Raw genomic sequence first — 13,866 nt, forward strand, 5'->3', positions numbered from 1 at the left:
ACCCACTCAACCCCCCATTCATCCATCCACCCACCCATCCCTCCCGCTCTCCACCCTCCCCCCACTCATACATGCACTCTCTGACCCATCCATCTTCATGCTCCTCTCCTATCTATGCACACACCTGCCCATCCACTCTGCCAATCATTCATCCATGTCCTCACTCATCCATCCATCCTCCCCCTCTCTCTCCATTCCCCCCTCACCCATCCCTCCATCCACCCTTCACCCATCCACCCACTCATTCCTCCACTCATCCACTCATGAATCCATCCATTGACCACTCACCCACCCCTTCACTCCTCCATCCATCCACCCTCCTCAATCACCCATCCATCCCCACATCCACCCCTCCACTCATCCATCCATCCATTCACCCCTTCACCCATCAATACATCAATACATTCATCCATCACCTCTCTCATCCATCCACCCACCGATTCGTCCATCATCCACCCCCCCATCGATCCATCCACCATTTCACTGATCCATCCACCATTTCACTGATCCATCCATCCCTCCACCCATCCATCTACCCTTCCAACCATACACACATCCATCCACCCCCATCCATCCCTCCACTCATGCATCCATCCTCTCTCCCACCATCCATCCACCCCTTCACCTATCCATCCATCCCCTCACTCATCCATCCACCCCCCCCACCCATACATCCACCATGTCACCCACACATCCACCATTCCACCCATCACTCCACCCATACATCCACCACTCCACCCATACATCTATTCACCCACATTGCAACATAACGGACGTCTGGTGGCCGGCTCCACCCGACATCCCTCGCTCTCCCTCTAGCTGCCTCTGTCTCCCTCGCTCTCCTTATGTCTCCCTCGCTATGCCTCCCTCGCTCTTCCTCTGTCTCCCTCGCTCTCCCTCTGTCTCCCTCACTCTCCCTCTGTCTCCCTCTCTCTCCCTCGCTCTCCCTCACTCTGCCGCCCTCGTTCTCCCTCTGTCTGCCTGTCTCCCTCCCTCGCTCTCCCTCTGTTTCCCTCGCTCTCCCTCTGTCTCCCTCGCTCTCTCTCACTCTGTCTCCCTCGCTCTCCCTCGCTCTCCCTCACTCTGCCTCCCTCGCTCTCCCTCTGTCTGCCTATCTCCCTCCCTCGCTCTCCCTCTGTCTGCCTGTCTCCCTCCCTCGCTCTCCCTCTGTCTGCATGTCTCCCTCCCTCACTCTCCCTCGCTCTCCCTGTCTGCCTCAGTCTCCCACGCTCTCCCTCGCGCTGCCTCCCTCGCTCTCGCTCTGTAAGCCTCTGTCTCCCTCCCTCGCTCCCCCTCTGTCTGCCTGTCTCCCTCCCTCGATCTCCCTCTGTCTGTCTGTCTCTGTCTCCTTCCTCCCTCTCTGAAGTGAAGGTAGCAAACAAGAAGTAGAGGTGAATATAGTATTTATTCAAGTAGTAGTAAATAACAGGTGAGAGCCAGGGAAGCGATGTCCATCTCTCAGCAGCTCTGTATCATCAATGTTCCACATGGAACTATAAAACCATTACACTCTATGTTCTAACCACTCTAACCTCGTGGACGTAAAGGAACAACAACATAACACATCCCCCCCATACAATAAAAGGAAATTGAACATAAGAAAAATGTAATAGTAGAGAAAATTAAAAAAAAACAAAAAGAGAAATCTACAATACTACAAGGCATAGTCTTTAAGCCATTTGGGCACAGCTCTTGTTCTTTTATCAAGTAACACATTGGTCTTATTCTGGGTAACACTTGTGTCCAAACTTGTAGAAGTAGAGGCATTGATGTTTGCTTGGACCTCATGACTGCAACCTTCGCCCACTCCCCCCTCAAAATGCAAAGGAAGGCTGGATTGCTTAGGCTCAAAAGAAACAGATGCAAAATCATCACCCAGTTGAGACTGAACATGACTATTCTCTAAATGATCTTCAACCCAATCAAAATTGTTGACATTGGAGTCTGGAAGTACCTCTACACAATTTTGATCAGGGTTAAAGGCAATATTTTTAAGATTCCATACCCTTCCATCTTCCAATCTCACAGAATTTCCTAAGACTTCAGCAACCTTACATGGTGGTTCAAAACGACTCACACCCTTAGGTACCTTAAAAGGTTTCTTAACCCTTACCCAATCTCCAACCTTGACAGAAACATCTTTGGTGTTGTGATGAGAGTCATAAAACTCTCTGCTCTTCTCGTGACTGGACAGTAACCTATCTTTGACATCTACTGGAGACCAGCATGCAATTTTTCCATCAAAAAGCCACCCAGGATTAAATTTACATCTAGCTGTTCTGCCTCTCATCATGGTGAACGGGGACATGCCAGTGCTGTTCTGCACAGTAACTCTATATGACCAAACCGCTTTTTGTACTTGTACCTTCCAATCGAGTCTGCTATGCACAGAGGCCTGAATGATACCTTTGATCACTCTGTTGAACCTTTCAACAGTGCCGTTCCCACTAGGGTTATACAATGCAGTAGTCTTGTGTTTGACGCCACACCTGTCGAAATACTCCTTAGCCAGCCTGGACGTAAATTGGACACCATTGTCAGACAGCACACAAGCCGGCAAACCTTCCACCATGAATGTTTTATCCAAAAATTTAAGCACTGTCTGAGTGTCAACCCTTTCTACAATTTTGACAATAGGCCATTTGGAAAAAAGGTCAATTGCCACCAAACCATATTCTTTAGAGTCCCCAACAGGTCCAAAAATATCAATGGCGATAGTGTCCCAGGGAAAGTTAGGAATTAAACCATCACTCATCTTGGGCTTAAATGTCCTAAGAGTCTTGTCAGCGGACATGCAAACCACACACTTCTTGACAAACTCCTCGACCTCACTGTCAACTCCTGGCCACCAAAACATTCCTTTGACAATTGATTTGGTTCTCATAATTCCAAAATGCCCCTTATGGCAAAGTTGCAGAATTTTCTTTCTCAATGACACAGGTGGAACGATCCTATCACCTCTAAACAGCATATCATTTTCAGAGGACAATTCCATGCGGATTTGCCCAAAAGCATCCAAACCAGGAACACTCTTCATCTTGGGCCAGCCCTTGCAAATATACTCTAAAACATTTTTCAAAACAGTGTCTTTTTCCTGTTCAGTCAACCATTCCGTTTTACTTATGGCAGGCTCACCACAATCATGCACTAAAGCCACACAGTATTCGCTCCAGGGATCATCTTCACATTCCTCAAGAGGAGGTGGAAGCCTTGACAAACAATCAGCAATACGGTTATCCCTCCATGGTAGGTAAACAATTTTATAGATATATTCTTTCATCCGCATAGATAATCTAGCTAATCTCGCGGATGCACCTGAGATACCTTCACATGATAAGATGCGGATCAATGGTTTATGGTCTGTACGAATGGTCACAGGTTTGCCCCAAACAAATGCTCGGAAATTTTCCAATGCCCATGCACATGCAAGGGCTTCCCTTTCGATGATAGGGTACCTACTTTCAGCAGGGGAAAGGGCCCTAGAAGCAAACAGAATTACCTTTTCTTTACCTTCCCCATCATGTTGTGACAATACAGCACCCAAACCCTTGTCACTTGCGTCAGTAGTTAACAAACAGTCAATATTGGGGTCAAAACTGGCAAGAGCATTTACCTTTTGCAGTTCATTCTTGATTAAATTAAATTCTTCTTCACATAACTCACTCCATATGAACTTAGTGTTCTTCTTCAATAGTGCACGCATATTGTAAACTTTTGCAGCAAAATGTTTTATAAACTTGGCACAACATTCGGCCATGCCAAGGAACGCTCTCACCTCATCTTTTGAAACTGGTGCAGAGAATTTAACTATATTCTCAACTAAAGTAGGTTTGGGTTCAACACCTTCTTCACTTATGATATGTCCCAAATATGAAACACTTCTTTGACTGAATTTGCATTTGGATAACTCTACAGTCAGACCAGCTGACTGCAAGGTTTCCAATACTTGTTTTAACTTAGAGTCATGGCTCTCTTTGTCTTTAGCCGCGACAAGGATATCATCTTGAAAAAATGAGATATTCTCCATATCTCCAAAAAGTCTGTGCATCAAACGCTGAAAAACAGCAGCGGCTGAGGCCAACCCAAAAGGCATGCGCCTGAACTGGTAACAATCAAACGGTGTTATGAACGCCGTAAGGTTCTTAGAGTCGGGATCTAACATCACCTGGTGGTAAGCGGCAGAGAGATCAACAGTGGAGAACCATGTAGCACCTTTAAGGGAAGATACCATTTCATTGATTCTGGGAAGGGGAAATTTTTCAACCACGATGTTATTGTTCAAGTGGCGCAAATCAATGCATAGACGGATTTTTCCGTTGGGTTTCCGGGCAACCACAATCGGAGAAATCCATTCTGATGTTTCAACTTCCTCTATAATGCCTTTGGCAAGCAGTCCCTGAATTTCCTTTTTAACTTCCTCTCTTATAAGTATAGGTATTGGTCTCACTTTGTGAACTTTGGGTTGTGTGTCAGCCTTTAAAATTATCTTATGTTCAAACCCCTTCAGAACACCTAACTCCTTACTAAACACTTTGGGAAAATTTTCAGACAGTGTTTCTTCCATTCTACTACAGTCGTCTAAAATCAATACTTTATCTTTAGAGTTAGGATCTAAGATGATGTGTAATTTCTTCTGATCGAACCATCCTAACACAGATGGTCCAACCTTTGCCACATACAACTTCGCTCTCGTGGACCTGCCTTTAAACAAAAATGTAAGCCATCTAAAACCAATCATTCCAATTCTATTACCTGTAAAACTGATTGGGCAAACATCTGATGGATATAATTGCTCACCAATCTTATTTACAAACTTCTTCCGCCAAACTTCTTCATTTATAATCGTGTATGGGGAACCAGAGTCCGCATACACACTTATGACTACCCCACCAAGGGATATCTCACAAATTGGTTTTCCTTTTAGCGAATCTTCGGAAATGTTGATCACATAGTTTTCTCGAACACTTTTTATGCAACATTCATCCTTAGTTTCTAATTCATCCACACTCTCAACCTCATCTTCATACACATACTTCACATTGCTGCGTCTGCGACACATCTTGCTAAAGTGACCTAAAAGAAAAACAAATACCACACTTCTTCCTTAACGCTGGACATAGTCTACTAAATGCTAGATGTTCTTTGCTATCACATCTATAGCATCTCCTATCTTCCATGTTCTTGTTCTGAACCCTTGCAGGCTGACCAGTCCATCTCCCTTGTTGCTACTGCTGACGAAAATTTCTATTGGAAGCCTGAATCTTACACACAGTTCCCGAAGCCTTGGACAAATCTTTCTCAGTTTCCTTCACCACCGTGGCACACCTCCCTGACATTTCAGATTTTCTCATGATGGCTACAACATCATCAAGAGGTGCATCACCGTTAACCCAAAGACGATCTTGTAGGGAAGAGTTGTTGTTGTGCATTACCAACTGATCACGTATGAGATCATCATGTAAATTGTCAAATTTACAATCAATGGCTAGTTTTTTGAGGTCATCCATCCATTCATCCACAGTTTCCTCTTTAGTTTGTTTCCTTTGGAAAAATTTGTGTCTTATGACCCCAATGCACACCTTGGGTGTAAAGTATTTGTCCATATTTTTTACCGTGTTTTCAAACTCATCTAGACTGGAGTCGTCAGATTTACTCATTCTTGAAAATGTCTTTAATCCTATGGGACCTAAAGAATGTAATAAAAGTCTCTTTTTTTGCTCGGGTTTCATTTTCTTGGTTTCATCAACGGCTTCCAAATAATTAATGAAATATTCTTTCCATTCTATCCACTTTATACTGGGTTGTGTACCTTTAACCCAAAATGGTTCAGGAGGACTAATTGAAAAATTTTGTTGTGCCATGTCTCTGTCCTTAACCACAGTACTTACACTGGAATCACCTTCTTCCATGCACTGTGAAGTACAAGTTAAATTAACAAAACAACCTTCTCTCGACCTTCTCACCTGTTATAATGTTCCCCACATAAAAAAAAATAATTATTAAATAAACTCTTTTTTTTTTTTTTAAATATCCGTTTCACCTTACTGTGCTGTCCGGAATGTATTTTCTGTGAAATGAAAATATTGTCTCTTCGCGTTGCACCACACGACCTTTGACGCTTATTTCAGAATGTGCCAGATTTTTACATTACTCTCCGAGAAGTACTCGATGTAAACAAAGGTTGTAAAATGGCCGCCACGTTGGGGTCACGCTGCGTGGCCTGCGTCCGACGTCAGATCCTGAGGGTAATGATGCAGTCGCGTTATGAGTGACGCGCGCAGTCCCCCTCGAGGTCGGCGCACGCAGTGGAATGGCAGGCACGGTTGAAAGATGCAGGTAGACGCTGACGAGTAACGGTTGCTTTTAAGCGGCGCTGTGTTACAATACACACAGTTTGTAATTTATTTAACGCGTAGTCGGCGAGTGGTGGCAACGTCAAGGTAATTGTTAAAAGAATTACTCACAGAAGTCTCTCGTTCCGGTCCGCTTTCTTTTCTTTACTTTTTTTTTAAGATGAAATTTCTTTCGAAATGCTTCCGATAAAATAGTCTGTAAAGATGACCAAAACGCCAGTTTCCCTCGTCGCCAATTTGAAGTGAAGGTAGCAAACAAGAAGTAGAGGTGAATATAGTATTTATTCAAGTAGTAGTAAATAACAGGTGAGAGCCAGGGAAGCGATGTCCATCTCTCAGCAGCTCTGTATCATCAATGTTCCACATGGAACTATAAAACCATTACACTCTATGTTCTAACCACTCTAACCTCGTGGACTTAAAGGAACAACAACATAACACTCTCCCTCTTTATCTCACCATGCCTGTGTGTGCCCGGGCTGAGACAGCTTCTGGGCACACACACACACTCAGCCAGGCAGCCGCACCCGAGCACTTCACACCTCTTTAAGAGACCATTCGCATGCTAATGAGCTTTGTTCAGCTCTTAGGCCCCTGCAGCCCCACTCTGACGGAAATCGCCCACCCTCACAGAGAGTCTCTACATCGCGCTGCACGAAGGGAAGATCGGAGTGGAGCTCGCGCCCCCCCCTGGATGGTGCCGCGCCCCCCTAGGGGGACGCGCCCCACAGTTTGAAGAACCCTGGCATAATCTGATCTGTACCCTGACTTTACACCACATAAATTAGTTTGCACCCAAAACCCTCCAAAGTGTAAACAAGTCTGCACCCCCCACAACGTACATGACCTTGAGTGATGTATTAGCTTTCGACAGTAATGTGTATATATTGTTATTTATATACGGATTTGAATGGCAAATGCGACCCTTTTTGAGGTTCTCTTTGTCTCAAATTTTAGTGCGTCTCGTGAGAAGAAAAGTGTGATATAATGGGCCGTTTATTGTGTAACATTCTAAGTGATGTCACTAGCGGTGCGTTCCAAGGTGATTGCAGGGGCGAAGATACAATGGTGTGGTATGGATTCCCCCCATGGGCGGAAGATACCACAGCCTGCTTGTCTTAAGCCCCTGGCTGCAATTTGTAAGACAAACTACCTGTAAATGTCTGAAATATGATAGCTATAGAAAATGTAAAAAATTCAATAAAGAACTATTCAGAAAATATGTATTTGTTCTCTGCCTCACTGTACTGCAATATATTCCGACGCCTCTGTTGATGTTTGTTGATGTTTGTTTAAATACAAATGTACATAGTTACGGCGTACATAATGGTGTGTTTCTTCTTTTATTTATAGGTTCAAAATGTGTTTGATGGACTGTCTGGATATAAAGAGATCCATATAGTGAGATTTAGGTAACTATTACACAATCCAAAGGTTTTCTGCTCTGGGTATTTCTTTCTAAACAAGCTGTTTCAAGCTAGTAATTAAAAACATTGTGTACAGCAGTGTATTCGCTTGTTGTTAAAAGTTGGCAACCTATATTTTACTTTTGCTCCAGTATAAGCTCATGCCGCTACCATTATTACTTTACTGCCCTTTTAGTTCCAATTCCTCTCTGTCCCCTGTCTCTACTCTCTGTGAGTGTTGATCCGTTCTTGGCCTCGCAGTCTCAGATTCTCTGCACGTCTCCCCTTGACCTCCCTCAAACTTCTGTCACCCCCTCCCTACCTTTCATTTTGTCAAGGCTTTTTTTCCCCTACTGTTGGCCCACACCCTCAAGGCTGCTCTTATTCCTGCAGAAACTGTTGTGCTTCATGAAGGCTGTAGTGTGCAATCCCCTCTTCCACATATGATCCCAGAATAAAGTGAACCGTTAAGGAGGCTTCCATGTGATGGTACAAATGTAATAACTATGTTTGATTAACTTATGAAAGTGATCCATTTTTGTGGTTGGTTGAGTACCAATTCCACTGATTTCAAAGAGTCTGAAAATATATATTTATTTTGTGGTTTTATGTAGCGTGGACTACGCACAGTGGGTATCCTAGTGTTTTGCATAAGAACAGTCACAGATACATAAGCAGTTTAGTTTTGCAACTCTACCTTTTGCTAAGAACATTTTCACTGACAAAAAATACCCTTATCCCTGAATTATATATTCACATGCCATCCCTTTTGCTTAGTGCATTACATGTACATGCGCTATGTGCTTTAGTGCATAATATGGTATCCCACACATTGCAATACAAACCTGTACAACTTGTGTTCACTGGTGCCATTATGATTGGACCCTTCCACAACTTCTCGTCTTGTTGGATGTCTCTAGTTAGGAAAAGGAGAGAATGTTTGCAAAGCGAAGTCCAGTTCTTTGCAGGAGGGAATTTGTTTTTTTTTAAAGTTCTTTTTATTGAATTTTTGCAACAACAAGAAATCAGCAACAAGTAAAAGGGAAAGGGGGAACAAAACAAAGGGATGTAATTAAGTGAAATGTCGCCATTTTGGTTTTACATCGTTAGCTAATTGTGAATTACATTTTTACATTGTCACAATCATAGTACACCATATGGTATCATGAACAGTCTAGCGTGGCCATGCGTGTGGCACGGCCCTTAGGCTTTACTGTTGCAACCCCATGGTCTACACCCCCCGGCTGTATGCATATAGTTTGCTGTTGTATCACAAAGAGTGAGTCCTAACCTTGACCACCGGGTTTAACACTCTTCTTCTCCTACCGCTCTGAGCCAATTGATAAATGGATCCCATATATCCTTGGGGCGGGATTGGGTCGGCATTAACTTCCAATAGTGTGATAGTTGGCCTTTACAGTATGTGATGTCCTGCACCCATTCCCTGACTGTCGAAGGTGTGGGCTTTTTCCAATGTATTGCCACTTGTCTTTTGGCCAGGAGTATCAGTAGCGCTGTAAGCTTTCTCACTGCCTTCGGGGTACTATGTACATATCCCAACAGGGCCACGAATGGGGTCTTTAATAATGTTTGTTCGGTCATATTCTCTATATGAGACAGTGCTGCGAGCCAGAATACGGCAATTGGTCGGCACCCCCAAGCAAGGTTCATGAAAGTTGCCTGGGGGAATCCGCATCTCTAGCATTGTTTGTCGGGGTGTAGTCCCATACGGTGCAGCTGTGTTAGTGTGAGATAAATGCGGTGCAGGTATTTGAAGTGGATAAGCCTTAGGTGATAGTTTGGAGATAGTAGTTCCAGTTGACTACAGCAAAACGACCACTGCTGGTCAGTAATGTCAGTGCCCGTGTCTGCCTCCCAAGCTGTACGTGACTGTGGAATAGTAATCAGGGACTCTCTTCGTGTAGTAGTGTATAATTGTGTAATCAGTTTACTAGCTGATGTAACTGTGATGATGTGTGCCAATGCTGGTAATGCCAGAGGGGCCCTAGGAAACGTGGTGTATCTTGCCTTGCATGCCGCTCTAATCTGGTAGCATAGGAGCATGTCTAGTGGCGAGCATTTTGATGAGCTGCACATTTGCTGTAGTGTAAGAAACGTGCACTCAGGGAAAAGATCTCCTCCGGTCATGATTTTATGTAACTGCGCTCTAAGTTTCGCAGCGTTATCCAGTAGTGGCGGGATAAATGGGTTCCCTGCTATGGGCATAGATTGCACGAACAGCACCTCTTGGCAAGCCCCTTCCAGGCTCAACTCAGAGTCTCTGTTGTGTCTATTTCACGGTTGGGCCGTTTGAAAGGTTGGTATAGGGCCTTGTGTAGGGGCAGAGGGACAACTTTGTTCAGTTCTACGGCTACGTGTGGTTGAAATTGCATTGGGTGTTGCCAGAAGGGCAGGAATTGGGCCTGGGCGCAGTAAGCATACAGTTCAAAGTCCGGAGTGCAAAATCCACCCTGCGCAAACGGTAGCGTGAGGACATTCCAAGATATCCTAGGCTGTTTCCTGGTCCATACTAGTTAAATTATGCTGGACCGAAGACGTTTGAAAAAAATGCACGGTTAGTGGCATTGGCATATTTACAAACAAGTATATAGTAATTTGAGAAGGATTATCATGTTAGTGATTGCGATGTGACCCGCCAGGGAGAGTGGCAAATGTTTCCATCTATGTTTTCTGTTGGTACCCAGTCCATGACCCTGCAATAGTTTCCCGTCCATATTTCCAGCACATCTCTGCTTATCCAAATCCCCAAGTACCTTGTTGGTCTATCTGCCCATTTTGTTGGGTATTCAGATTCGAAGGGATGGTGCCGTCCGTTAGTGGAAATATTGTAAATTTGGCCCGTTTATCTGGATTCCAGTGAGGCCCCCGTATTGCACCAGTACCCTGGTCATGGGTACAAAGTTCACCTCGGGTTTTACAAGACATATAGTCATGTCATTGGCATACATAGGCACGATCAGACCTCTAGAGGTGAATCCGATGCCGTGATTTGTGTGGTGTTGTCTGAGTTACGCTGCTAATGGTTCTGTGGCAATCGGGAAGAGTGAGGGTGAGAGTGGGCAGTCCTGACGCGTGCCCCCTGTGATTTGTATTGGTTTGGATATGAGCCCGTTTACTTTGACTCTTGCGGTTGGCAGGGTTTACAATGGTTTGATTTGCTGGATGTAGGTCGGACTGAGACCCAGCCGAGTTAGTAGTGTGAAGAGGAATTTCCATTCTAAGGAATCAAACGCCTTTGTGGCATGTAACAGGGTGGCTATGGCTGGCACGTGAGGTGCCAGATAATGGAGGTGTGCAAAGAGTGTGCACAGGCTGTGGGCGGTGGAGCGGCCCGGAATAAAGCCTGATTGATCCGGGTGCGCTATTAGTGGGAGCGATGGTTGCATTCTGTTTGCTAGGAGTTTGGCAAATATTTTCGCATCCAAATGTATTAGCGAAAGTGGGCGGTATGAGTCGCATTTCGTGGGATCTTTATCTGGCTTTAATAGTGTTATTACTGTCACTTCGCGCATAGATGGTGGCAATATGTCCTGGGCCTCCTGGTACACCAGCAGCAGTCGCGGCGCCAGTAGGTCTGCATACTCTTTATACATTTTGGCAGTGAGCCCATCTGCTCCTGGGGCCTTGTCTGCGGTAGGCTGTTAATCACTTGTCGGATGTCATCTGCTGGGAATGAGGCATCCAAGTACTCTCAGTGTGCTCTGCCGAGCCATAATAGCTTCAGCTAGCCTAGGTAGTCTATTATGTCAGATACGGATGGGTCTGTTTGGGTGGAGTGTAATTGCATGTAAAATGCTGTCATGGATTGCAGAACTTCTGGTGGTGAAAGGGATGGTGGTGCATCGGGGTTGTGAAGTTCCGCGATGTATGCTGATCCTCTGGGTGATCTTAGGAGGCCTACTAGTGTCTTCCCTGGTCTATGTCCCACGCCATATCTGCGGTCCTGTGTGTATTTGTGAAAGTATTTAGTGTCCCTCTCTGTCTCTTCTTGGAATTACGTCAGTTTGACTCTTATATGGGCCAGTGATGTGGGTGAAGGGGTCACAAAGAATTGGCTTTCTAAATCTCGGATTTTGCTTTCAATTTTTGCCAAAGTGGAGTACCCCTGACTGTAAGGCTATGCAGGTCCCTGGTATGACCACCTTGAATGACTCCCGGATGGTTCCCACAGAGTCTACCACACCCTCATTCAGTTTGAAATATTCTCTTATTTTGTTGTGTATTTCATCCCAAAACACCAAATCAAGTAGTACGTTGGGTGGAGAGTGCCAGGTAAATGGCTAGATGTATGGTTTTGGGACACGGAGCTGCAACAGTACGGACGGATGATCCGAGAGTGTCCTCGGGTGGTACAAGGCATCTGTAACCCAAGGATGTAGATCTTTGGAAGTTAACCAAAAGTCCAGCCTGGACCACGAGCTGTGTTGCTGAGTTATGCAGGCTCCCTCACGGGCATTTGGGTGTAGTGTGTGCCACAAGTCTGTAAGCTGATAGTCTTCTATGATATGCCGAAGTGTGGCTGCCGCCTGTGGTGATGTGTGTGGGATATGCCCACTCTGTCTACTAGTGTTGATAATACTACATTGAGGTCATCCCCCCCAACACCACTGCATTTCCCGGAGACTGAATTCCATGCCATACCTGATTGAAGAATTCAGGACTATCAGTATTGGGGTCATCTGTGTTCACAATTATGATCAGCTGGTGATATAATTTACCCCGTAACAATATGTTCGAGGCATATGGGCTGCAGATGGTACATTATGAATAGATCGCCATCTGGTGTTGGGCTCGGATGATTGCACTTTGTTTTTCTCTTGGAGAGTCTTTTGTATCTTGGTGACTCCTCCTTTGGTTGGTAGTGCGCATGGGTATCGGTTCCATCCTTAGATTGTTTTTTTCCGCCATCGGGTTCGGATGAGGATTGAGACGCTCCAGATCGACTTAGAAAAGAAGTGACTTATCGGCGCGTATTCCCTTTCCAATTCGATGGTATTGTTATCGAACGCGTTTCATTTCCATTCCGGCGCATTTCGACTTCAACATCGAAGAAAAAAACTTTGATCTACGTCGATGAACAGGAGGCCTTTCTCGAAGCAGGCAAGCCCGGAGTCCATGGAAAGGACTCCATTCAAGAAATGTCCAACGTGTGGTGCTAAGTTCCCACACAAGGACCTACACGAGGTGTGCAACCTCTGCCTATCGCCTGAACACGAATCCAGGGACTGCGAAGCCTGTGCAGCATTCTCCTCCAAGTCGACGATTAGAAATCGTCGAGCTCGAAGACACGAGGTTTCCAGAATGCAGTCGGAGGCAATCCCGGAGCTGTTCGGAGACGAGCAACTTGAGGAAGAAGAGGATCATGAGGATCAGTCGGGGTCGGAAGGGGACGAGTCGGATGTCGAAGAACTCAACGTGCAACAAACCGTGAGTGACGACGTCCCCTTACCAAAAAACCGACCCCGTGTGGTAACGACCCCGCCTTCGAGCCTGGTTAAACCGCAGAAAAAGTTTCCGACGCCCCGCCTTTGGGCCCGGCAACGAAACCGAAACTGAAACTGAAACACTCGGCCTCCCACCATGTCGGATCCGAGAAACGGTCGACATCGACTTCGACACCGAAGCTTCATGCAAGGGAAAGCTCGGCATCGAAACATTCCATGTCGAAACAGAAACATGATTCGACGTCGAAGACTCACTCGACACCGAGGAAGTCGGAATCGAGTAAACACTCGGTGCCGAAAACACCGAACATTGACGATCGAAAACAAAAGCACCTTTCGGAACCAAGGCCTTCGGTACCGATACAGGAGCAGCAGACAGATCCCAAACAAAAGATTTTGTTTATTGATCCGCAAACTGGCAAAGTAGTGACGATGAAGAGGAAGAATGAACAGATAGAAGACAAATCTCTTCCTTCAAAAAAGAGAACACTGGGGACAAATACAACTCCTCCTACTTCTCCTCGACCTAAAGTCACACCCTCTTCTCCTATTCCTCACACTATGCCAAATATTCCTGCACCTTCCACACCAAGACCATCTACACCTCAGTCTGATGTAGACAGTGATCCAGGGGAGGGAGAA

General features: G+C 45.3%; 1 protein-coding gene across 1 annotated transcript in view; it reads left to right on the plus strand.

The window, feature by feature from the left end:
* Nucleotides 1–13,866, plus strand: part of IMPG2 (interphotoreceptor matrix proteoglycan 2) — a 904,006-nt gene that overhangs the window by 535,038 nt on the left and 355,102 nt on the right. The window contains exon 10 of the mRNA XM_086934482.1: nucleotides 7,707–7,765. Coding sequence (XP_086790608.1) covers nucleotides 7,707–7,765 — 59 coding nt within the window. The remainder of the gene's footprint in view (nucleotides 1–7,706; nucleotides 7,766–13,866) is intronic.

This window comes from Lissotriton vulgaris, chromosome 8 (assembly GCF_964263255.1).
Source record: "Lissotriton vulgaris chromosome 8, aLisVul1.2, whole genome shotgun sequence".
In the NCBI taxonomy this organism is placed as follows: domain Eukaryota; kingdom Metazoa; phylum Chordata; class Amphibia; order Caudata; family Salamandridae; genus Lissotriton; species Lissotriton vulgaris.